The 25,699-nt window shown below is 41.5% G+C and overlaps 1 protein-coding gene across 2 annotated transcripts; it reads right to left on the reverse strand.

The window, feature by feature from the left end:
• Window positions 1-3,111: 3,111 nt before the first annotated feature.
• GPR146 (G protein-coupled receptor 146) lies at window positions 3,112-22,872 on the reverse strand. Of its 2 annotated transcripts, none has more exons than XM_018566227.1 (2): window positions 22,685-22,872; window positions 3,112-4,166 (listed from the first exon to the last, which is right to left on the reverse strand). In XM_018566227.1, the coding sequence occupies exon 2, from the start codon at window positions 4,122-4,124 to the stop codon at window positions 3,129-3,131; it is 996 nt and encodes a 331-aa protein (XP_018421729.1). In that variant the 5' UTR covers window positions 4,125-4,166; window positions 22,685-22,872; the 3' UTR covers window positions 3,112-3,128. The 2 variants fall into 2 exon arrangements, with proteins under 2 accessions (XP_018421729.1, XP_018421806.1); XM_018566304.1 differs by lacking the exon at window positions 22,685-22,872 and adding an exon at window positions 7,334-7,670.
• Window positions 22,873-25,699: the final 2,827 nt, after the last annotated feature.

Below are 25,699 nucleotides of genomic sequence, written 5' to 3' on the forward strand. Positions count from 1 at the left end.
TTTTCGGCGGGTTGACGAAAGCCACATGACCCGAGGTGCGCAAGCGCACACTGCCCGCTCACCATTGCAATCATCTGCCAGCCCTCCCCTCAGCGGGAAGGACTTGCGATGATCGCAAGTACAATCTGCCTGTCCATGATGGGCAGGTCGTCCGAAATTTTAATTATAAAGTTTTTTAATTATAATTTTATTATTTAAGTATGGCCACCTTTAGGCTTCATTCACACTTGAGCATCTTAAAGTGGACCTTCACTCATATCTTTAAAATAACAACAAACACACCTTTAGAAATGTTTAGTAATGACAATCTACAGACAGGCACTTCTAGATAATTGCAAACCTTATTTTTCTTTTCAAGTCTTCAGACAGTGGCCATGTTAACTAAGGGCAGATTACTAGCTCTCCCTTTACTCCCTGAAAATCTGGCCCGTGCGTAGGACGGCGTTTGGCCGCATATCCCATAGAGAAAGACAGGCTGCTGCGTGTAATGACAGGCAGCACCTGTCCTTCACGTGAGCGGCCCGATACGATTCTGCACGCAGCACGGATCTGTACGGGCCAGCCGTTTCTCGTGTGAATGAGGGCTTAGAACAGGGAGATTATTTGAACTACATAGCATTTTTTTATACTGATGGATGTATTTAATAACAATTCAAAGATCTGTCATGTACAGCTGATCAGAATCTGCTATCATCTGTCTGCCCTTTCTTGACTGTTTGAAAGCGGAGTTCTGACTGGCTGCTGGATTATCTATAGGTAATGGCATTTTACAAACATTTATAAGTATTCTGTATAACCTGAGTTAGTTCACTCCTTAATAGCTACTTTAGCTAATGTGCACGAGATGTTGCTTTTCATTTTGTTGTGCTTTGCCTGATTGAAATCAGTTTTTTTGCATATGAAGGTAGAAACCGATGATCTAAGTTTCATCACATTTTCAGAGTTTGTGCATTTTTATAAATGTATTTCCTCTGTTTTTGTCCCATATAAAAAACTATTTGAATCCTAGTTTTCATGTGTTGTAGTCATAAAGGAAACATAAAAGTGATTGGAATGTAAAACGAATATGTGGGTTTGGACCATTAGAAAGTTATTTGGCAGCAGCAAGTTGAAGATAAGGAAGGTTTTGTGTGCCCAAAATTCTGCAACATGGCTCAGAAAGTCACTGTTATTTGTCTGTCAGCTTGCACAGGTAAAACACAGACATAATGGGTTGTGATGAGTTATTGGAATAAACTTCCTCAGATTCCAGGAGCACTATAATAATCCATTAAATTCTATTTTTTTAAATTGGCCAAATATCAATCATCATCATAGTGTTATAAAACTTAACAACCCTTTTCTTTGAGGTGGGGGTGCCTCTGACTGCCAAAAACATGTACATAATGTATACATTCGTTCCCGTGCAAGACTAACCCTTCTCAGTTGATTAGGACTGATCCAGTATAACAGGTAGATCAGCTCACTCGATGCAGCAGGAGCTTTTCCTGCTCTATACCTGCATGATCAAAAAAAACACGTCTGTGAAATGGTTTATTCCAGGAGAGCTGTTGATGTGCAGGTTATCTTTCCAGTTGGCAGGAAAGTAGGTAATTGATGTAGTTCCTTTTTTTTAGATCACGCTGCAGCTGTTCTTTAATAACATTAAAAATGATCATGCATTATGTTGTTATTCTTCAAAAATATTTATTATGAGCCCTTGCTGAATAATAATATTGGCAAGGTAGATTCAGTATGAGGACATGTACAGCTAGATAGATAACTTCATTCACCAACTTGGCGTTGGCCGATTTTCTTCACTTAGTAGTCAGATAAAAGAAGGCTTATCACATACATTAAAAAAAAAGACAAATTCACTTCATTCTGTGTTCATGAAAACTGACAATATAATACTTTTCTATAGTATCAAAGTGCTTGCAGTTACGTATGTGGAATAGTTAAAGAGCATCTCTACCTAAAACATATTTCTCCCTTGTGGAAGAAGAGTGGCAGGTGTTTATCCCCTTCTGTCTCTTCTGCTGTCTCGGCCCACTGAGGATGATCTTTTGCAACCCTAATTTCAGTGTTGGCTTGGATAATGCACATTCCACTAATAATGTGGGGCCTCGGACTCACCAGAGGTCTGCATCTAACATACATTATACTAAAAAAGTATCTTACACACATTTTAGATAACCTACATTTGTGAAGTAATCATGATTATTAGGAATGATTGGGCTAACAAAAGAGTTTTCCTACATTTTACGGGTGTTACATATGCTTACAGTGACAGCTCACCAAAGCAATTTCTGGTATTTATAATGGGCAGTCTATCACTACTAATGGCTTGGGTAGCAATATAGGGCAAACTACTATTTTTACCAGCCTTTGAGTTCTCCATATATTCCCATGGGAAATCTTCTAAATGGTAGATGGAGTCGCCATAGCAATGAATAACAATTCAGGCTAGTGACAGTAATCGCTTAACTGAACCGCCAAGTTCATTTTCTCACAGCTCTGCCAGGGTTGTTGGAGATCTCCACTCACAGGTTACTGACAGCAGTAAAGAATAAACAGGTAATAGAAACCCACTACTTTCCATTCCAAAATTGTGAAATTGGTTTTGGGTGCACATGCATATTAACCCCCCAATTTTGGTTTCATCTCTTTGCCTATAAAACTTCACAATGAAATGTCTCGGTGGAATATGTGAATAAGCCAGAATGCAAAGATATGTCGCCTGTTTGCAGATATGTGGTTAGATCTTGGGGGTTGTGGTTAAAGCATACATACATGCTTAGGTCAGTCTTAATTGGTTTAAGCAAAACCTTGCTGGCACTATTTCATAGTACTGTTTCAACTCCACTGTTTCCACCATCAGCACCATTTAAGATTTCAGCTTCAGCTCTGCTTCTTGGTCACCTTTCCACCAAAGAGGCTCAGCGCAAATGTCAAACATGTCAGCATATGTTAGTCTTCATAGCTCATCATGACTAAACAAAAATAGCTAATCACATGACATGCAGTATGATATTTGCAGTGTGGTCATCCTATGGCTCAGAGCTTAAACGATAGCAGCTGCCTTTCATCCACTACTGTGGATGAGGTCAGGTGGATGGAGAACCATGTTACTGTAACACCATCTGTCATTAAGTCATCACCTGCTGAACCACAGTGCGCTCATGGGCACAACCTTCATTGCCACAGTGCAATTTTTTAAGCAATCTCTGGAGTTTGTTGTGAAAGTTTTTGTTAATGCGTCTGTGCAGTAAAGGCATGACAAAGCTGCTTGAGAAGGCCAAGAAGCTAGACAAACCCTCGATGAAGTGAAATGTCCTCATGAAACGATGGTCGGTGGCCTTCACTTTAGGGTCTGTAAATGTGTTTACCATTAGCGTAGCATAATATGGCGTCCATAAAATAAACTGTGTGCAAACAGTGGCGATTAAAAGCCGGTGCACAGATGGATCCAGTCTTCCAGAATCCTGATCAAGGGGAGTTTCCTCTTTTCGAATTTGTAAAATAAGGACCAAAGCATACAGTACAGCAAGAACTGGCACCACATATCCAATGAGGACCATGATGGCATCAGCCGCCTCCCGATTCTGCATCTTGGAACACTCAATAATTTTAGAAGATACATGGTTGCAGATGTAGAACAGGAGTGAAGAGAAGCTGGTCAACACAGCTCCACCCCAGATGAACCCACAGACATGCTTTGTGTTATAGACACTCGACATGTACGTTCTTGGTAGCGCACATTCTATGTAATAATCCAGACTGAGCAAAGTTGTGGAATACATGATCACCAAAGATGACACATTAAAGAGAATTAGTAGAGTAATGTAAACCTCATTGCCGAACAGAGACCATTTGGTATACGCTGGTCCTAGAAGGTACACTGAGGCCACAGCGTTGATGATGAGTCCTGCAATTGCCATATTTACAAAGTACACATCTGGCATGGTCATAGTTGCCTTGTTGCACAGATTAACCAGCACAAGCTGAACATTGTAGCAGAGACCAGTTGGGAAACAAATGATGAGGTAGAGGATGGATAAGATGAAGAGGACAAGGTGGAAATCATGGCAGAGACGCTGGTCTTGAATGTTGTTAGTGTAATTAAAATCTTCGCAACTCCACATAGTGATACCAGTCAGCGGCGTCTTAGCTGGTCACCAGCTGAGCTGTGTGGAAGAGATAATGAGAGCAGGTTAAAGGAGAATTATAATAATGCATTACATATCAAGTTGCTACCAGTAAAAGTTTCTCAACCTCCATATTGTTAACCAAGGCGTACAGTAATTTACAAACCAGAGACCCCATTACCTCCCTGTATTTAGTAATAGCCTTGCAGCCAACCCTGCTTAGGTCTGGTGAATCTTGTTCCTTGTGGCTTCCTCTTACATCACAACAAAACCCGATTTCTAAAGGGAATTAATGCACACATAAAAGACAATCGATAAATGCAGCTATGCATTCATTAATATGTTAATACATGTATTTTTTTGCACACAATTTAAGTGCCTGGATTTACACAGGTATTAGCCTCTTGCAATCTCCTGTACAACGGATCTTAGATGGGAGGGAGAATCAGCACAAGAAGCTAATCAACTGGTCTGATAGGGGGAAAGAGAAGAGAGATGAGCTCATCAGTCTGCTGCTTCTCCTTTTAATGTCATGTTACAGCCTAGGGGGAGGGACAAGACCTGTAAGTGTTATCTAACTGCAGCAGTGAAAAATCAGGTCTTCTGCCCCTCCAGACAGGGCAGTGTTGTGTGGCAAAGCTGTTTAAATTTCAGTACTGGGTGGATCGAATTACAAATTCTTTGGCAGGAAAAACAACACCCCCACGTGTATTTCAACTGTGTATTTAGTCATTTGCCTGGAGTTCATCCTTGAAATATAGGTGGAAATTGAAATATTCACAAGTAACATGTTTCTTATTCTGAGCAGTCATGAAACTCATCCTGTGTAATATGCAAGTAGGCTTCTAGTCGGCAATGAACCAATCTGACCCCTACTACAGTCTCTTCCTGTTGTTCATGTAAAGATGGCATTTTTAATTCTGCACATTTGTCTGCTAGCAAAGATGATTCATAGTTAGTGGCCATTAATGATAATTACACAGGAAAATAGCTTGACAGATGCGTAATATTTTCCGGATAAATGCTTATTCATGTTAGGGGAAATTGGTGGTAAATTGGATCTAGTGGTGTAAAAAATAGCTCACGCCATTCAGTGCATCATCAAGGGTTTCACCTCTGATACATGGTGAAGGGTAAGGTTTGTTACATATGAATATATTTCATTATATCCAGCAGAAGCATGAGAACTGCCAGTTGTCATTACAGTTACAAAGTACAGGTAGCATTACATCTTATAACAAATTATCTGACTGTGTTACTTAAAACCTAAGAGATTAAAGACTGCTCATTACATTTATGTTCATGCTGTAAAAACAGAAAATCCATTTTGTTGCATTATTTGTGCTTCTAGCTTGTACGGCAGTTTATCAGTAAAATACATCAAAGTTACAATTGTGGAAGATTAAATTATGCAACAACAAAGTTAAATAATTGATGAGTGCATGGAAAGCCTTGCCATATGATCTGCGTGAACAATGAGGTCTCTACTGCTTGTAACATTATAAGTGACCCATATACTGTCCCATCTTCCTCCACTGCATTAGAGCCCTTTCACACGGGTACCGTCCGTTCCAATCAGCAGAGGATCCGTGCACTGATTCCCTGCTGATCGGACCAGTACAGAACATATGTCACTCTTGTGACATTTGTGTCCGTTCAGTTTGTTCCTCCATCTTACAATAGAAAACAAAACTTATAGCTTATAAGTTGCCTGTGGGAGTCCGGTACCAATATCCTGCATAGTAGGTTTACTAATGTAGGGCTGTAAAATGTGTGTTTGAATGCATATTAGATAGAGAGTTTAGATTGTAAGTTCCTCAAGGGTAGGGACTGATGTGAATGTGCAGCATGTAAAGTGATGTGTAAATAGTCAGCGCTATATAAATATCTGTAATAATAAATAAAATGCTTATGGATTTACCGATTTCAACTTTCACTTAGTCTTTGTTCAGACCTGTGCGGATTGAAGCCCTTCGGCTGTCGTGCGACAGTCCACAACAAAAAAAATGTAATTATGCAAAAGGTGCAGGTGCTTCTTATGGTGCGATATAGTGCATTGTTAGCTCCGTAGACTTCAATGGGAATTAATTAAAAATACATGTGACATGTATTTTTGCAAACATTTTAAAGCATGGTGACAAGCCCCCAGCCCATAGCAACCTCTACTTTATTTATTCTTCATTGCCCAAAACAAAAATGCAAAAAGTACAACAAAAACACTTTAAAATGCATGAAAGAGTGTAAATGGAGACTTATTCATTAATGCAGTGCAAAAACCAATGAAGATGCCGTGTACAGTCTATACAGGGAGAATTAACTCTTTCACCATCTTACAGAAAACTGCCTACCACCCCAAACATCGACATGTCATCTATAGAGAGAAAGCCATTAATATTGAGCTCCCTGTACACTCCAGACAGGGATAATAAACACCTTCACCACCCTACAAAGAACTGACCACCACTCCAAGCATCTACCAGTCATTTATAGAAAGATTGGCATTAATATTGAGCTCTGCGTACAGTCCACACAGGCATAGTAAACGCCTTCACCACCCTACACAGAACTGACCACCACTCCAAGCATCTACGAGTCATTTATAGAAAGATCGTCATTAATATTGAGCTCTGCGTACAGTCCAGGCAGGGAGAATAAACACCTTCACCACCCTACAGCGGACTGACTACCACCCCAATTATCCATGGGTCATCTTTAGAGAAAGCGCCATTAATATTGAGCTTTGTGTACAGTCCGGACAGGGGGAATAAGCACCTTCACCGCCTTACAGAGAACAGCCCATCACCCCAACTATCCACAGGTCGTCTATAAAGAGAGTGCCAGAAGTCACTGTTGCTACAGTAAAAATTATTTCTGATTGATCACTATGGTTATTGTCAACTAATCCCATCTAAGGATGAAAATTAACCCGAGCTCAGAATTGGAAATCTTCAAAATCCCTAGGACATGATCATCCATCATGATACTTTACAGGAAGCCTGGCAAAGTTCTCAAATAAAATAGTATCAAGATCAGAAGAAGATCTTTCCATCCAACAAATAAAACCTCTGTGTTCTTCTCTGTAACACTGATTAACTGATGTACTGCCAGAGGGGACTGTGACGACACTCTGGAACTTCTTGGTATGCAACACATTCCTTCACCAGTGAATGATTTACTGCGAATGTTCGTTATTAAAAAGCTCCTACCTTTTGCTGAACATTCCTCGCTCTAGTAAGGATCTGCCATAAGCCTGTTAGGTTTTAGAGAGGAAGGAAGCGGATACGTTTCCTGAGCATTGTTTCTCCATGGAGCTGGACTGACTTTGCTGCTTCATGATCTCGAGAAGAAAAAAATGTACACACACGAGTTGCACTTGTTTTCCAGCTTGTATTCCGCTCTCAAAGTTTCAGCTCCTCTTGGCAGGCCGTCTTGGCCACTCCCTGTCGACTGTTTACAAGAATGGAGGTTGGCTGGTACACTGATACGCAGGGATGAGATTAGAGACAGACACACAGGTGCCTGATGCTCTCTGGGCTGCTTTGACGCCCTCTCTCACTCATTTCCTGTGAGAGAAATGTGCAGCACATGCGTCACGCACACTTCTGCAGAAACAGTCTGTCTTCAAAGTGAAAGCGCTGCCAAAACGAGCATCACTTCAATGAACAACAGCAGGCTTATTTAATAAAGTCGCACTGAAGGATGTGGTGCAGAAATCCAAACAGGCAATTGTTTTCAAATTGACTGAGAGTAGAAGAGTGATGGCTGATTTCTGATTAGTTGTGGTTTATTACACTTTTAACCACCTCAGTACCGGAGCAATTTTGTAATTTTTGCACACACCTACTACAATCTGGATTTTTTAATAAAAAATTACTTTAAAACCACTAACAATTAAATATATTCTGAAAGCATTTTTTATGTCGCACAATTTTTGCGCAAATGTTTATCAAATGATTATTTTTAGTAAAACATTTTTTTAATAAATTTTAGTGCACACAAACGCAATGCAATACCAATTTTTAGGTAATATATGAAAGATTAGGTTACATCAAGTAAATAGATAACAAACCTCCAGTCTCCTTGTCTGTTGTTGTAGCCACAGTGACATATTGTAGAAGTGGCGCATAGCACCAAAACATTGTTGCGAAGTCTATATTGAATTGCCCCATTGTACTTATCTCTAGGCATGTTTTGGTTCAGTGGCTAGGAAAGTGTTGAAATAAAAGTATTGAGACAGCCTGAAAGAAAAGTCAATAACGGTCGCAGTATTTCTCTCACGACAGATTTCCTTTAATTACCTTCCATAGCCCATTATCACTGCTCCTTTATAGCTGCGCCTGAGAGAACAGCGAATGCACACTGGCTAAGCCCGTCTTGCTCCAGTAACAGCAGTTACTCACAGAAAAAAAGTCTGCTCGCACAATGCAAGCTTTGCTGAAAAATTTATTATAGCACACCTGTATACATTGTCCCGCCATGTATTCTCTTCACACTGACATGTTTTACCCAATAATGGGCTTAGTTATAGAGATTTGATTGACAGCAAAAGTGCTTCACTGGTTACTGAAATGCATACAAGCATAACTATGTCCATCTGATCACTTGCTATAGGCAATACAGACAAGTTCATCTAGTTAAATTTTTACCCCTCCACCCCATTGCCCTGTGTATAGGCCAACAGGGAATATTTTGTTTTCTATCGAGTGTACACTTGTGCATGTATTACAAGTCAAAACTAGGGAATGCACCGATACGTTTCGAGTACCAATGCCGATAATTGGCATTTTCATGAGAACTACCAGGGTTGCAGAAGTTGCAGCTGGGACCTGGCTCTGGCGCTCCACCACTGTACTGATATCATTAGTCTGTATTGTTTTAGAAAAACTGTCACATGACAATAAACAAAAATGTATCAGTATTCGTACTTGTAAGGACTTGGACAAGTATCAGTACTCGTACTCGCAAAACTGGTATCTATGCATCCCTTTATTTATATTTATAAAAACAAAATCATACATTAAAACAGATGTACAAGTCCCAGGAGCTCTGTGTGCTCCTTAGAAATGACAACTGCCTCGTAACTTTTTAATTTTTCTCTAGTCTAGTCTTGGAGCTCGAAAAGTATCTGTAATTGTACTTGTACCGAGTACTGTACTTGGTATTGGTGCATGCCTAGTCAAAACTATGGAAAAGTATGCAGAAAAATGCAATTGTTTTGATGACTTCCTAAAAAATGCTGACTGGCTGGCTTTCAATGGCAGAAGAGACCGTGTACCTCTCTTTTACCATAAAAGCTTCTTTTTATTTACCATTCGGCAATTTTATTTTTTGTATGCCGAGCAGCTCAACACACAGATCCGGATGCCGAGATGAACTCCCGTGTGCATGCATCAGAGTTATATCATCGAGGCCTGGCTAATCAAGCAGCCAAGGACTCAAAACTCAAGAGAGGACCGACTGAAGATGAAAGGGAAGGGAGGGGATCAGTTTGGCAGGTAAGTCTACTATAATGTGCTAATATGCAGTGCATACTACCACATAATGGTTAAAAGCTCTTGAGGGCCTGTTTTGTTTTTTTTCCCTTAGCCTTACTTCCGCTAAAGTGACACTAAACTGAGGTGGAAAAGTTGGTTAAGCTAAAGAATCAATTTTGTATTCAGGTTCAAGACTCCATTTTGTTATACAAAAGTTTCAGATTTTGTAGACATTAACCACTTCACGGCCGGCCGTTGTAAAAAAACGGCCGGCCAGGAGCTCTCTAGATCTGAGCGGGCATCTTTAGACGTCCACTCAGCCGCGCCGCTGGGCGCGCGTGAGCGGGAAATGGCGACATTTGAAAACAGGCAGCGATGTCCGTTAATATACAAGCGATCCGCCGGCTATAGACCCAGCGGATCGCTTGTATGAGGTCACGGCATGTGCGCTCCCCCCCTCCCACTGTCACGCTGGTCCCTGGCTCTGCTGTGCCCGTTGCGAGCCCAGGACCAGCATGCTGCTTCTGTCACGGGATCAGAGGGAGGTCGGTACACGACCTCCCTCGGGGCCCCTCTCCGCTGTCAGAATGCAGAACAGATGTATATTACATCACTTTCGTATTCTTGTGTCACTCTTCAGCTTCAGATGCTGGAGAGAAGCTGATGAAGCAGATTTCTGTTTCATCAGCTTCTTCAGGTTGGTCCTCGGTGACATTAGAGGTCTTGGAGACCCCTGATGTCTCCATAAAGAAAGCTCTATCTGTCCCCAAAAAATGGTATAAAATTCATTTCAGTACAGCGTTGCAGGACGGAATAAATGTCAATCAAAGTACCGCAGCGCTGAATACTGAAAAATAGCCTGGCCAGGAAGGGGGTCTAAACACTTGGTCTTGAAGTGGTTAACATTTTAATTTTTGCAAGTTTTGCAGAATATATTTTACAGACTCTGCAAATATTATCAACCTCTTTCTGCGGTTCACAGGTTTGCAGAATTTCCTGTTATTGGCGGCATCTTGGAGTGTGGGTAGCTGATAAGGCGATAAATACTCCCAAATATGGTATAGTGTCAGACACCAGACTAAGGTCAGCTCACCACATAGAATAGATAGAACCACTAGAATAGGGTTATTTGCCTGAAATGAAGGTTTCGATTTGATGAAAGTTTAAAAAAAAAAAGATACATTTGGGAGTGGCTTTCTGGTTACAGAGAATTAACTGTTTCAGTGTTGTGATAAATAATCAAATATTGGATGATTTGTATTTCCATGCCTGCCCAGTGTGGGATGTCACTGGGATGTGTCTCATTAATTATGCTAACGTGCTTTTGCTTAAAAATGAATGTAACCTGTTGTGACGTAGTAGTATGCTGGCTAACATACTGCCAACATATGTTGAATAAATCTTACTCATGTCAAGGACACAAAACGCAGGAGATAAATCTTAAAAATACATTCAAGTACCCTAACTTTTAACAAAAATGTATGTTATTTGTGTATCACTCGGCTGTAGATCGTCAAATCATCTCTGAATTGGTGCTGACACTGTCCTTCCTTCTGGAGGGGGGCTACCTTTGTTCCCCATGGTCCCTGTGTGTGCTGTAAAGTAGTCACTGCTCCAAACTCGCTCCTGTGATGGACTACAATGTTCTGTTTAGTTTGCTTATTTGTATTGAGCTTGTAGTCCATCACAGGAGCGAGCTTGGAGCGGTGGCTACTTTACAACACACTCAGGGACCAAGGTGGAAGAAAAGTAGCCACCCCCCAGAAGGAAGGACAGTGTCAGCACCAACTCAGAGATGATTTGAGGATCTTCAGCCAAGTGATACACAAATATGGTGCATTTGTGGTAATAATTAAGCTACTTGAATGTATTTTTAAGATTTAACTCTGGAGTTTAGTGTCACTTTAAGCTGGCCATACACTGATATATTTAATATCAACGTTTGTATGAAAATCTCTCATCAGAACATTAGATAATCAGAGACCTGACAAATGTAGTTTGATTTTTTGTTGGTTTTAAGACTTGATTTTGAACTGAATGGAGTTTCCTGAATGAAATCCACATTCACTGTTAAAATGTAACTAATTAAAAAACTTTCTTAACCATCCTGTTCCTTTGATTTTTTTCCATCAATGCGATCGGAAACGATTGTCGATTTGACCCCATTAACATAGAAAATCGAATAAATTCTACTGGTGTATGCCAGCTTCAGCAGCGTGTGGATGGAATCATTATACTGATAATATATCATACTTATCCACCTCTTAAGAACAAGAGAGAAGTATATAACACAGAATGTATATGTGGGCATTATATACAGGAAGAGCCATTAAGCTGATTTATAGTAAGTGTGATCATCAGCAAGCTCTCTCTATACATGAACTTGAAGATAAACTCCACCTACAGTTAGGATAAGTATTTGGTATAAAGTTCATACTAGATAAGTTTAATTAGACTTTCCAGAAAAAAAGGAAATTCTCCCATTATTCACGCTTCTGCTCCCCCAGCAGGTGAAACATGTGACTGAAGCTAGCCATTGATATAAGTACAATGCTCACATGGTTTACAATGTGACTGCAGTTTCTGGGGTCCCCTCTGTATTACATGGAGAGATGACGAGCAAGGTCTTTTTTCCCCTGGAAATTCTCTATAACTACTTAACCTTTGCCCATTGTAAGCACACTTCTCCTTTATGTCCTATGGTGTTATTTGCATGCTTCTACAAAGCATTCTCCGGAATATTTTGTTAAGCAAACATTTGACGCGCTCAGGTCAAATATTCATTGCTCAGCTGAACAGGAGGCATGCTTTGCTGTGTGTGCTGTTGTCTCTGCTGAAGAGTACAGAATCCAGAAGGAATTTGTCGCTGTTTAAATAAGTCAATATTGTTTTTGCAGTTCTCTGCAAAGCTGAAGCAGAACGCCGGGCTACAGACTATGCAAAATATGTGCTTCTGCAGGCAAATTGTGCTTCCTCCTGGCTACCTTCATTGCTGTTTGTCTCTGCACAGGCCCTGCTGTCTCCCTTTCATGCTTAGGGAGGCAGGGGAGGAGTGTGCATAGAAAGAAAGGGTTAATGGGGGGCACACAGAGTCAGGGCCTAATGTTTCATTTAGGAGATCTGAGAGCACAGGTAAGTATATCTAGTGCATACAGATCCTAAGCAGGTTGCCAGCTCCTGGGTGAAAATCTAGTTTAATGGTTGTAAAGAATAAAAGATAAAATAAAAAGATAAAAGCGAAAATTAAAGAGGAACTCTGGCTATTAACGGAATTAACCCTTGAAGTGGGTCTACTCCCACACTGCAGGGATTAAGTACTTCTTTTGATCAAGGGGCTGAAATAAAGAAGATATGCTCACCTGATCCTCAGTCCCACGGCAACCAGCGCTCACCTCTCTCCCTCTCTGCTCTGTCTAGGGTATGTCCCTCTGCATCCTCGTGAATGAACCTGTATTACATGTGATGACTTAAGCAGGGCTTAGACCGCCGGTGTTCTATCAAAGTTTGTGACTGCGTTAGAATGTGTGACCGGTGACGTGGTCACACATTTGAACCTAATCACGCCCACTTTTTCGGCAGTGTAAAGTGTGACCAGTCACGTGGTCACACATTTTAACGTAATCACACCCACTTTTTCGGCAGTGGATTATGTGACCGGCAAAAGGAAAAGAATTACAACGCTTTCTCAGCTGTTCTACGGCAGATCGGCATCGCAGAGAACCGATCTGCCCTGGAACAGCTGATCAGTTCTGAAATGTCACTTCAATCCGACTTTGTTAATGGGATCTGACATTCCACAAAGTTGGATAGAAGTGACATTTCAGGACCGATCAGCTGTTCCAGGGCAGATCGGTTCTCCTGCACATACCATCTGTGATGCCGATCTGCCATGGAACAGCTGAGAAAACGTTGTCATTGTTCTCCTTTTGCCAGTCACATATTCCACCTCTGAAAAAGTGATTACGTTAAAATGCGTGACCAACCCAGTCACAATCTTTGATAGAACACCGGAGCCTGGAGGAGAAGAGGCTGCAGGGACTGGTCTGGCAGACAGGTAGGATTGAGGAACAGGTAAACATATGTTCTTTAATCCAGTCCCTAGACCAGCAGTTCCCAACCTGTGGGTCGGGACCCCTTCGGGGGTCGAATGACAATTTGCCAGGGGTCGCCGGGAGTCTCCTGGAAAGGTTTAATCTGCTCGATCGAGCAGAGTAAACCTTTCGCCGCAATCGTTTTTTTTTCTTCTTTCTGACATCGGAGCCCCGGCCGCCGTAAGTCATAAACAAAGAAATAAATCAGCATTGGAATGCATAGCTACATTCCTATTGGCTATTTCACTTTGCAATAGCAAACTAGCTATTGCACCCGCCCACTGCTGCTGTCAATCAGCAGAGGGGGACCTGCAGTTCTCCATCGGGTCCCCATCTAGTGATTATCATCATTATTATTAATAATAAAAGCTGACACCCTCGGCTTGTGTTATATGGTTTGCCATTTTAGCTGTTACAGCAGTGGTTCTCAACCTGTGGGTCGCTGTGTGATTTCTGCTGTGCTAGGTGAGAGTCCTCCTCAGCCCTCTCCTAGCGCAGCAGTGTCAGTTCTCCCGCCACACCTCCAGATGTTGGGGGTCACCACAACTTGGCAAATGTTACCAAGGGGTCCCGGCCCTAGAAAGGTTGAGAACCACTGCCCTAGACCAAAACAAGCAGTTAACCCTTGCAGTGTGGTAGGATATTCCCACTGTAAGGGTTAATTTTGTTGTTTCCTGGAGTTCTTTAAAATTTGACTACAAATGCTTTCTATTGTCCATGTACATATGGGCTTCCACTTGTATACAGTAGTATACACCAAGTTTCGATACCAGCATTTGTAAAACTTTCAGCCATCTTTAAGCAGCCTTTTAAGTACCCTTCAGCTTCAGTTTTTAACACAGATTTTTAAGGGTATCTATGGTCAAAAATTAATAATAAATCTGTATTTCTATATTGAATTTCCATAAGTTCTATCCCACTCCCAATAATACCTATATTAATGTAGAAGTCTGTAAACATTCTTAATGTAGATGCTCATAGGATGTACTTCCTCAATGCAATGACACAATTTCACTCGGCCCTGTGAATATGTACTTCCTTGTGTCACAATTCCCACATAGCCTGCCTTCTGAACGGTAACTTAATGTCTGAACAATGTAACATTATCATTACTTGCTGAAAGCAGTGCATGGTAGGATATGTAGGCTTGAGAGATCGAGATTGCATCATATCAAGCAGCAGGGAAAGAGATGCAAAGCACACTGGGAATCCAGGAAGATGATGAAAGTGATGGGCAGACGGAAGGCAGCACTCATTACATAAAAGGAATTTTTTCAAGTAAGCTTTGATTGCGTTATCAAAGACAACTCTAGTTTGTATTCCTATTACAATGCTGAGGGTATAACAGGGTAATATATACCGTGACTTTAGAGCTACTTTGATTGGAGAGGTGTCTGTCCCTTTAAACTAGTTGCTACCAGGCTTCAGCACTACATGAAGCTTGCTGAAACCTGCAGGAGCTTCTTTAAAGGGACCGTCAGCCCCATTAAAAAATCTTTGTTTAAAAAGCCCTTTCTGAAACTTAAAGCCCAAATGAACCCTCTAGGTTTATTATTGTAATTCAGTCAGGCTCTATATACAGCAATCGATAAATGCAAAGTAATGCACTTTGGAAATAAAAATAAACAAATGGGCTATGCCATCATGGGTATGCCGCTAGGGAAGTCAGAAATAGAAAAAGGGGGTCATTGTAGACCATAAACTGAATGGTAGCTTGCAGTGCCAGGCTGCGGTAAACAAAGCTAGCAGGGTCTTGTCCTGTATTAAGAAGGGGATGTATTGCAGAGACAAGTCTATAATTGGGCCACTATATAGATAGTTGGTTTGGCCTCATCTGGAGTACGCGGTCCAGTTTTGGTCGCCTTTACTGAGAAGGGATGTCCAGCGGAGGGCAACCAAACTAATTAGGGGAATGGAGGACCAGAGCTATGAGACAAGGCTTCTGACCTTAAACATGTTCATGTTGGAAGTAAGGAGATTAAGGGGGGATATGATTTTCATGTACAAGATTTTCAATGGTGACAGCAACCTTGGCAACAAACTCTTTAAGATTAACTCCATTACAAAGACTAGAGGCCACCACCTAAAGTTGGTGGAAAAAAAATTCCAGCACAAGAGGCGAAGGGAGTTCTTCACAGTAAGAGCGGTTAGGGTCTGGAACTCACTGCCACCGGCAGTGATTGCAGCTAAGAGTGTAGAATTGTTCAAGAAACTTTTGGACGATTTCCTGAGGGACCGTAATATTCAGGGATACAAGTATTCCTAAGAATGAGATGATGCGTGGACCTATATGGGTTGGACTTGATGGACGCATGTCTTTATTCAACCCCAAATACTATGTAACTATGTAATTAATATGATACTCTTTTACAGCTGCTGAGTACTACTGCTAGGGTTGAAGTACACAGTGTTGGCAGCACACCACCGCTCTCACACATAATGCAGTCAGACTCATGTCCCTGAACACTGCTCAGGAAGTGGGAGTGCTGTTGATTAGAGCAGTGTGCAGAGGGGTGAGATAGATTACTGAAGAACTGGACCGCTGGGTTAATTGTGAAAGTAGTGATGAGCCTGAATTTGGTTTGCACCGAGCCCAGGCTCATCACTATGTGAGAGCAGTGGTCCAACTCACATATGTGCCAGAATGCAGGGTCTTTAACACCTTGGTGCAACAGTTTTCAAATGGCAGCTTTAAAATAAAAGCCCATCTGGAAACGGAATAAGTAAACAGAATATTACCTCTTGTTCCTAGCTTTTAACTTTTTGTTTTGGCATTTATATTTTATGCCCACAGCAGAGTCAATTTTAATTTCAAATGGATCAAGGCAACCAACCCCCAAAAGTTTATATATGTATATGAGATTGCCGAGAGGACAGTTCATCCTCTTGGTCCTTTTTGCTAGGGAAAGATGGTTCAAAGTGGTATGACCCAGTTCAGCTATGCGGGTCTTCTGAATCACCTTTTGGGTAGAGACCTTGCCACCCGCACAGCTCCTCACACTTTACCTAAAATGATTATGTAATCCACAACTAAATGACAATAAACTCAGTAATTTATTCTTAAAAATTGCAACTATTATCAAAAATGTATCTTATTTGTGTATCACTTGGCTGTAGATTCTCAAATCATCTCTGAATTGGTGCTGACACTGTCCTTCCTTCTGGAGGGTCGCTACATTTGTTCCCCTTGGTTCCTTTGTGTGTTGTAAAGTAGTCACCGCTCCAAGCTCACTCCTGTGATAGATTACAATCTCATGTTTAGTTTGCTAATTTGTTTTGAGATTGTAGTCCATCACGAGAGAAAGCTTGGAGCGGTGACTTATAACACACACGGGGACCATGGGGAACAAAAGTAGCCACCCTCCAGCAGGAAGGACAATGTTGGCACCAATTCAGAGATGATTTGAGGATCTACAGCCGAGTGATACAGAAATAAGATACATTTTTGTTAGTTAGGCCTCGTTCACACCATCCTTACAATCGGGCCGGAATGCACTGGATCGCATTGCGGCCGGCTTAGTTTGTTGTGGAGTGGGAGGGGGGTCCATTGAAGTGAATGACAGCGTAGCCACGCCATCCGGCCTCAATGCGATCGGCCACATTGGAGTACAAGGCACATCAATGCTTGCGGTCCGGTCCGCCCCACAACAAACTGAGGTGGCCGCAACGCACGGAGGATGGTGTGAACGAGGCCTTAAAGGTACTTGAATGCAATTTGCTAGTACAGCCCCCTCACTCCATAACGTTCTTATCTTCTGGGATTGTCTAATTACTGTCTGTAAGGACTAGAGTACCATACCTAAAATGTTTTAAATGCACATATGACCTTATGGGAAGATTGTTGTTGAAATGAATGGGTCTCTTTAAGGGCCCATTCACATGAAAATGTGTTACTATGCAATTTTTGGTAACACATGCATATAATTGCAGTGTTATGGCACCCAGCGTGATGCAACAAATGCTGCTAAAACCTATGTGGTGGTGCGTTTGCCCATTCAAAATGAATAGCCCGCCTAACACAATGCATTTTAACACATGTAGTAATGCATTGCAACACAGCAAAACAATGAGAATGGGTCCACACAGAGATATATTTAGTGTGTGTTTAAGTTAATCCTCCTTGAACTCTTGGCCTACTCCATCAGTGCCTCCTACCTACTACATTACACTGTAAGATGTGTTCCATTTTTCCCCTTATGACACCATGGATGTTTGTAATGTTTGCTCTAGAAACTTTAGTCATTCACAAACTGCCTACAACCCTCAGAGTTGGTAATCATTTGTTACTAATCCCCTTGCAATCTGCTTTCTTGCTGGGGTTGCTCTGAACTTGAGTATTAGAATAGAAATGTGGTGAATAACAAGTTAAACATGCCTTAAAGCAGTACATTTTCCAAGTATTGGCTTAAAGGAATGTCATGAGAAAAAATAATGCACGCAGTAAGCCAGGGTTGGACAAAATTAATCTGGAAATCAGGAGCCAGTGTGTCCAATCCAGGAGCCAGCAGGATTTTTCGGAGCCAGCTCTATTGACAACAACTAGAGAAAACCTCAAAAACGTAGGAGCCAGCTGTAACTTTTAAGGAACATTGGCGACCTGGCTCCTGAGATTTGTCAAGCCTTGCAGTAAGTTATTACTGACCAAGTTGATACTCTTGCTTGGCTAAATCATTTGAACTGGAACATGTATGTATGCCTTTTTCACACGTGTTCTGGGTCAGTAACTTTCAAAGTATGGAATCCAAAGGATCAACGTAATAGGAGATTAGCATTTTGACAAGGAGGTCAGTGATTGCAGCCTGTCATGATAGGTTTTAAAAAGCAATAGGTTTCATGATAGGTTTCCTTTGGGTTGGCTTGACAATTGTGCAATGCACAGTGTGTTTTATCGCATTTACCCCTACGTGTGGTACTGTGCACATTGTGTTCCATTCAGAATGACACCATAAGGCGCACATGCAGCAACTGCCAACATACCGAGCATTGTGGTTCACTGTTGCCTAAAATGCTGCAGTTGCTTTTTTTAAGTTGAAGTACACTGCCAGCCCACTTAAAATTAATAGGTTGCCATAGTGCACCTCAGCCTACTATAATTGCATGCATTAACACACGCATGAGTGTGAAGCGGTCCTAAAGGCCAAACATGCCTGTCACAAAGTGACCCACTTCTATGTATGTATCATACAGAATTAAAGCCCCTGGGATTCTTTATTTCAAAGAAGTTTTATTGTACAGTTACAGTAAAAACATTTTATGCATTGTTAACTTATATCATCGGTCATGGCAGGTCTCCTTCACATGGAGGGGTTAATAGAGTCCGACGTTCAGCTGCACAAGTCAAACACACTGTTTTTCAAGTGAAGCAGCCAATATGTCCAAAGCCTATTGCAATTAGAAATGCTTGAATGATTACTATGTTGCAGAGGGGACTTTAATCCTCAGATCTGTTTACAGACAGGGGTCCAGGCTGCCCGGAAGGGCAAAGGCCTCAGATGAGGCCTTCGGCTCCATGTCTCATTAGGAAAGTCATTTTATCCCTGCATGTCTCTCTTAGCAGAAGGCAGGGAGAGCAACCCGTGACAAGGATTTATTACACCTGTAAACTGTTCAGAGCAATACAGAGGGGATATCTGAGGGTTAATTTCTTTCATAGTGGAATAGGGAAAACACTGAGTACAGATTCCCACCCTAGGCTTTCCTCTGATATGTTTGTCTTCTCTTGATAGCCTTCTGCCCCCGCACAGCCCAATGGGAATGGCTTTGCTAAAATTGAGTGGGCTTTCGGGTCTGTGTCATGAATAAATTGTATGACACTAGCGGCCTTATTTAAAAGTGCAAGATACAAAATAATCAATATGTTCATTCACACCTGATATCACTCCATGCGGTTTGCCCTTTGTAATACAAGCAAGCTACATGGTTTAATATTCATCCCATTCAGTAGAGCATGTTCTGCAGTGTATTATGACTTACAAAATATGTCGCAGTTCTAAGTATGTTGACTTATCACTTTACATTTAAGTCATTTTAACTGAGACAATCTGCAGTACTGCTTGTAGCTATCAGGCTTTCATATTGGCTGATGATAGTAAAGTGACTTTTAAGGACTGGGTTACGCCATCATGCACTGCGCAGCAACACTTGCATGGACATGCACAAAGGTACGTTGCATTAAGAAGCTCATTAAAAATGCACCTTAGTGCACCAAATTGTAGTGCATTGTGCATTATTTTGCAGGACATGGCATATTGTTTGCACATTTGGGGTGACATTCAGAATGTGTCACTGTGTATTGTGGTAAAGCATGCCTTTTGCTGTTCATTACCGCAACATGCTGGTATGTATGAGCCCTAGTTCTTGCATTGTATAATTTTAAGTCAATTCATGTCACTGTGACTAATGTCCAAAAACCAGAACAACATAAGTAAGGGGTAAGGCTCCTTCACCATGGGTGCCATCTGTTCTGATCAGCAGAGGATCCATGCACAGATCCACTGCTGATTGGAGGCTGAACGAATGTCATGATGGAGGAAAGAACGGTACCAACTGGACCCATGTTAGGTCTGTGGGAAGTCAGATGTAAGCAGACGTGTCCATTCACATCCAATTCGCTCTGATCAGTCACAATCAGGTCCACCAAAACGTAACTCTGTTCCGTGTTTTTTTTTTTCTGTACCTAGACTGAGTCGGGGGATAAGTAATTAGATGTAAATGGGGTTCTCAGATGTAATGTGACTGCCCATAGACTAGCATTGGGCTTCCAATCAGGTCCGTCTGAAGACGGACCTGATCAGAATACCGTGTGAAAGGGGCCTACGGTAAATATTATTCCCTATCCCTAGACTTAATGAGCAGTTACACACTGCAAGGTTTTTTGTTATTTTTGTCTTGTGTCTGGGGTTGGGCTTTAAGGCAGCCCATTCATTCAGAGCCCACTTTCTCAGATTACATACATTACACGTGTTGCCATGATTCATTTCTGTGTATTGTGTGTTTTGATGAAAATCAAACTTCAAATGATGTAAACAACCTCTCTCCAAACTGCATTGTGTCAAATTTTGAAAATGAGAATGATTCCATTCAGAAAAATAGTACATAGCTCAACTGAGCAGTCATCCAAGGCAGCCAATCAGGATCTTTCATGTGGAGCAAAGAACCTGTCAAGCTACTGAACATGAGAAAGCATGCAGAGAAGTTCACACTTCACTGTCAGGATCAGAATGACTGCCTGGAAGCCTCCACCTTAGTTGGCAGATCTAATATTCTTGCAGGCACATGTTATGTTGCCAGCTTTCTAGGAAGCTATAGACTCCTAATAAAACGACGCAGATGTCAACCGGGGACAGCCTTTTATAGAGTGATAGGGAAGTGGCATGCCCTTCAGAAAATAATGGTTGCGGCTAAAGTGTTAAAGTGGTGTGGCTTAAACGGGGGGCTTACTAATGCGCACAGTGACGAAGAAGATGTTGAGCAGACATGCAAAGGAAATGCAAAGCTCTTAGCAAATACAAACAGATATCAAGAATCACTTTTAGGGTACAAGAAAAGTGTTACCCTGCAGACATTATAACAGACTGAGAACTACACTTTACATTATATAACTAGCCATACACTACGATTTTTTTATTGTTGGAGAAAAAAAACTCTTGATTGCCCTATCCACACTAACAGTGTAGATAGGGAAATCCCCCTACTGGGCTATTGTATTCTAAAATGGTTGCTACAGCTTATTGACCTCAGTCACTGTTCAGCCAAGAATTTTCTGACCGACTCTTTTTCCAAAAGTCAGTTGAAAAGTTGGCTTTTGTTGATATGTACGGCCAGCTTAAGAGAAGTGGTACTGTGTGGTTTGTACATATTGAGAAAGAATAGATTATGACATTTACCCTCAGCATACAGAATACATAAAGCAGAACTAAGTCAGGTTTATGTAGAAATAAAAAGACAAACAACTTGTATCTGGTGTGTATAACAAAGGTAGAAGTACTATGCTATGTCTATATGTACATTGTCGATTAGAAACCACAACCAAAGCAGCAAAAATACACTTTTCCTGCACTCACGCGTATGATCATGTCAGGACCACCTTGTAAAATACAGGACACCTGCCAACTACACTGATATGAGGGAATGCATGGTGAATAGGAGAAATCCAGGGAGATTTGTACATCATGCAGGGTGAGAAGGGGCAAAAACAAGCTGACTCCATGGATTTTAGGGTCAGAGTTAACATGGCTGAAGCTACCAGCAAAGAACACTGATTTTGTGTCCTGTATTGATGTAATATCAGAAGTACACCTCAATACATTACATAAAAGTCTTCACAAAATACAAGTCTGTAGTCAGCTGCGGTTTGATAATTCGAATAATTCCTCTGCAACCAGGACAGCTGTAGATAAGGATTATAGAATTCTGCAGACAAAGCAAGACTTAATTTCCTAATACCCAGAGCTGTATATCGGCAAATGTAAATTTTGCTGTCAAGGAGCAATGTTTTCAATCCCGAAATGTGGGATTATTACTTTTCTCTGCAAGCACGTCCATGCAACAAAGCTCGTAAAAGTGTCAGTGTGGCCACCAATCAGGTACTTTCTTTCCTTTTTACCCTAGAAGAATGACAGCTGGAATCTGACCGGGTTCCAGATACTGACAATTTTCTGTTCATCCACCTGTAGGCAATACTCCCATGGAGTCTACAAATGATGTAAATTCTATACAGCATGGTAGGTCATCAATAGACCTCGTTTAAAGGGAAAAAAGGTTCTTCCTTCTGTTCACCCATTCCCTTGAGACACTTTCTGTGTAGCAATGCTGTGTCAATGTATAGCAATGCTGTCAATGTATAGCAATGCTGTCAAAGGGGCAACTGCTGAATCTGGACCAGTATATGGTAGCTTAGATGTGTTGGTTGAGTAAAGTAGTTGTTGATTGTCACCATCCTACAGTGCCCAAGCAGCCTCAATTCCAGGATGGACATTAATGTCCGACTTACCTGGCATTCCCAGCTAGGAGACTGCTGCCTGCAGGTCAGGCGAAAGGAACATTTTGCACATCAGACGGGGAGAACACAAAGGTCTTCAGATCCTTCAGCAGAGAAGGCATAGAATTATACAGCTTACAATGAGAGTGCTGACAGGTACTGGAGCCCAGCTCCTGGCACTGCTAAACTTACTGTGTACACACGTGACCTCCTATACACACAAAATCCTTGCAGGCATTAGCCAGGCCGCTCCGATTGGCCAGCAGCTTTATTACAAAAACAAGCTCTCCCCTAATCATAGCTCTAAGTGATTGTGACAGCAGGGTTAAGGGGGCATTAATGGTGGTGCCTGATCGTTGCCCTTAGGCTTCCCCAGCCAGCCAAAAGCTTTTGTTTGCTTTAAAGAGGAGGGGGGAGCATGTGACCCTTCCTGAAAAACCACAGTATTATGCCAACATGAAGACCTTTTAAAGGCTTTGCAGAACGGGACCCTAATGAATAGATAACCAGGGGGAAAAAACAAAAAATACTTCCTATGCTTACAATGTTTCATTACTAGAAAGCACACAAAATCTAAGTGACAACTGATTATCATTTGACCATTTTTATGATAATCTGTCTTAAAAGAAATGCATGAAACATGACAGAGTAATGTGTTGTAACCCACAGCAACCAGAATATAGCTTTTGTTTTATAATATTACTGTTTCTTATAATGACTATGTATTCCAAAGTGTTGTTGCAAAGGGTGTTCACCCCTACCATAGAGACCCAAACACACACAAGGGCAGGACAAGGCAACCTCGGCGCTCCAGCTGTCGTGAAACTACAAATTCCATCATGCATCAGCCTCTGGGAGTCATGTCTGTGGCTGTCAGTCTTGCAATGCCTCATGGGACTTGTAGTTCCACAAAAACTGGAGTGCCAAAGTTGCATACCCCAGCACTAGGGCAATTTTAGTGAAAGCCAAAAAATGTGCTTGTATGGTGTACATTGTTCGGAAACCACTGCTCTCTAGAAAAGACTTGTTCACCAAGAAGACATTTGATATTACTTCTCTTGGCATTTCTTTCAATACAAACTAGCTTAGATCGGCAACTTGTGTTCTGCAGTGGGAATAGGACTCGACCAATTTGATGAGTGTGGTCACATGGTTGGTCCCTGTACAATACAGCTCCTTAGATGACTGCGGCTTGGTTTCTACCTAATAAACATGTAGAGTATACAGTGAAGCATGCCTTGCTTAGTGTGAGTTAAACCCCTCTAGCAATCTCCCGAAACTTGACTGACAGTCACCTGTACGTAAGACGTCTTGTTTGTTTTTCCTTTTTTTAAGGTACCAATACACTGCTCGAATTTTGACTAAATTCTGCTGACTTTGCCAAAATTGGAGCAGTGTGTCGCTCTGTTGGTACCTCTCTATTCAACAAAAGTTGTTGTGTGTGGCACGGCCAGCCGAATAATGACTGCAGCCACTATTCCTATACTCTGTCAGCAACCAAATGCCAGAATACTATAGCCAGCAGGAGAGAGTCTCCTATCCACACTGTTTAGCATTGATGGGGTAATCAAGATTTTTTTTTTCTGAACAAAGGCAGAATAAGGCTGGGCACACACCTTACAACCATCGCAAGACTTTTGTCATCCGATGGTTGTAAGGTACTTAAAAAAACGTACGATCTGCCTATATTGCAAAGGCAGATCGTACTTGCAATGATCGCAAGCCACACCCCCTGAGGGGCGGGCTTCCGATGACCGCAATGCGGAACGGGCAGTGTGCGCTTGCGCACACCGGCCCGTCCGGCTTTTATCTTACGAACATGCTACACACCCGCCGAACATCGTACGATGCTCGGCGGGTTTTGAAACATGTTCGTAAGTTTAAAGTCGTGCGACCTTACAGTAGTAGAGGTCGCACGGTTCCACACACCTTAAGATAATCGTACGATCACGGGATTTCCCGCGATTATCGTACGATTATTGTAGGGTGTGTGGTGACCTTAAGAAGAAACACAATGTTATGGTGTACGCTCACCTCCCGATCTACTGAGCCGACCTGTGACAGTCTCATTGTCACAGGTCGGCTAGAACTATGAGGTGAGTGAAAAGCACTCACCTCATAGTTCTCCTTTAATGGATGTTAGCCAAATGGTCCTATGTATGCTTAAATGTTTTGGATCAATTAGATGCATTCAGTGCCATAAATTATTCTGGTAACATTCTTTAGCACTCTCTTATTTGGCAGCTCTTGTCATATGGCACCAGTCTATAGTGTCTTTTTTCGTGCAAAAAGGAAAATAAGACTGTGTCTTATTTTCGGGGAAACACGGTATATACACACACACACACACACACACACACACACACACACACAAAGTATAGAGCTGAGGAATTTGACAGCAGTGTGTAAATCAATGAAATCTAAGTAAACATTGATAATATTTAGACTAAATTGAAGATAACTTTGTTCTGTGACCCAAGATCATGTTCTGTATTTTTTTTATTTTTTTCATCGGTTATGAAACCCAGGATTTCAAAACTATCCGCTGCTGAGTTTGTAAAGCATGCAAAGCATTGTAAGAATGCTAGCAGGCAGCACGATAAGATTGTGCAATGTCTGTTGTTTAAAGCAGGAACAGTGCCTGACCTCCTCTGTGAGTTTCCCCTGGTATTGTTCATACCTCCGCTTTATTGTGTTGGAAATGACACTTGGTATGTCAGGTATTGTCCTTGGCAGTCTAAATGTATGTTGATACTGACATATTTTTGGGGTGTGGTGTAAGCATGCAGAAGAATAGGGAACTTTACATATTAACTAAAAGACAGGAAAGTTTTACAACATTCTTAACCCTGAAAACTCCACTATCTTTGCATAGTAGATCAAGGTATTTTCAAGTTATGTAGCATCTCTGTTACTTTTCAGAAAGAATTAAAAATGTAATTTCCGCCTTATTTAGCTTTACTTCCATTGTCTTAGGCTAAAGCTGGCCATACACTAGAAGATTTTTTAAAATTCAGCCTACAAGTT

This window comes from Nanorana parkeri, unplaced genomic scaffold (genome assembly GCF_000935625.1).
Source record: "Nanorana parkeri isolate BGI_ZX_2015 unplaced genomic scaffold, ASM93562v1 scaffold3, whole genome shotgun sequence".
NCBI lineage: Eukaryota > Metazoa > Chordata > Amphibia > Anura > Dicroglossidae > Nanorana > Nanorana parkeri.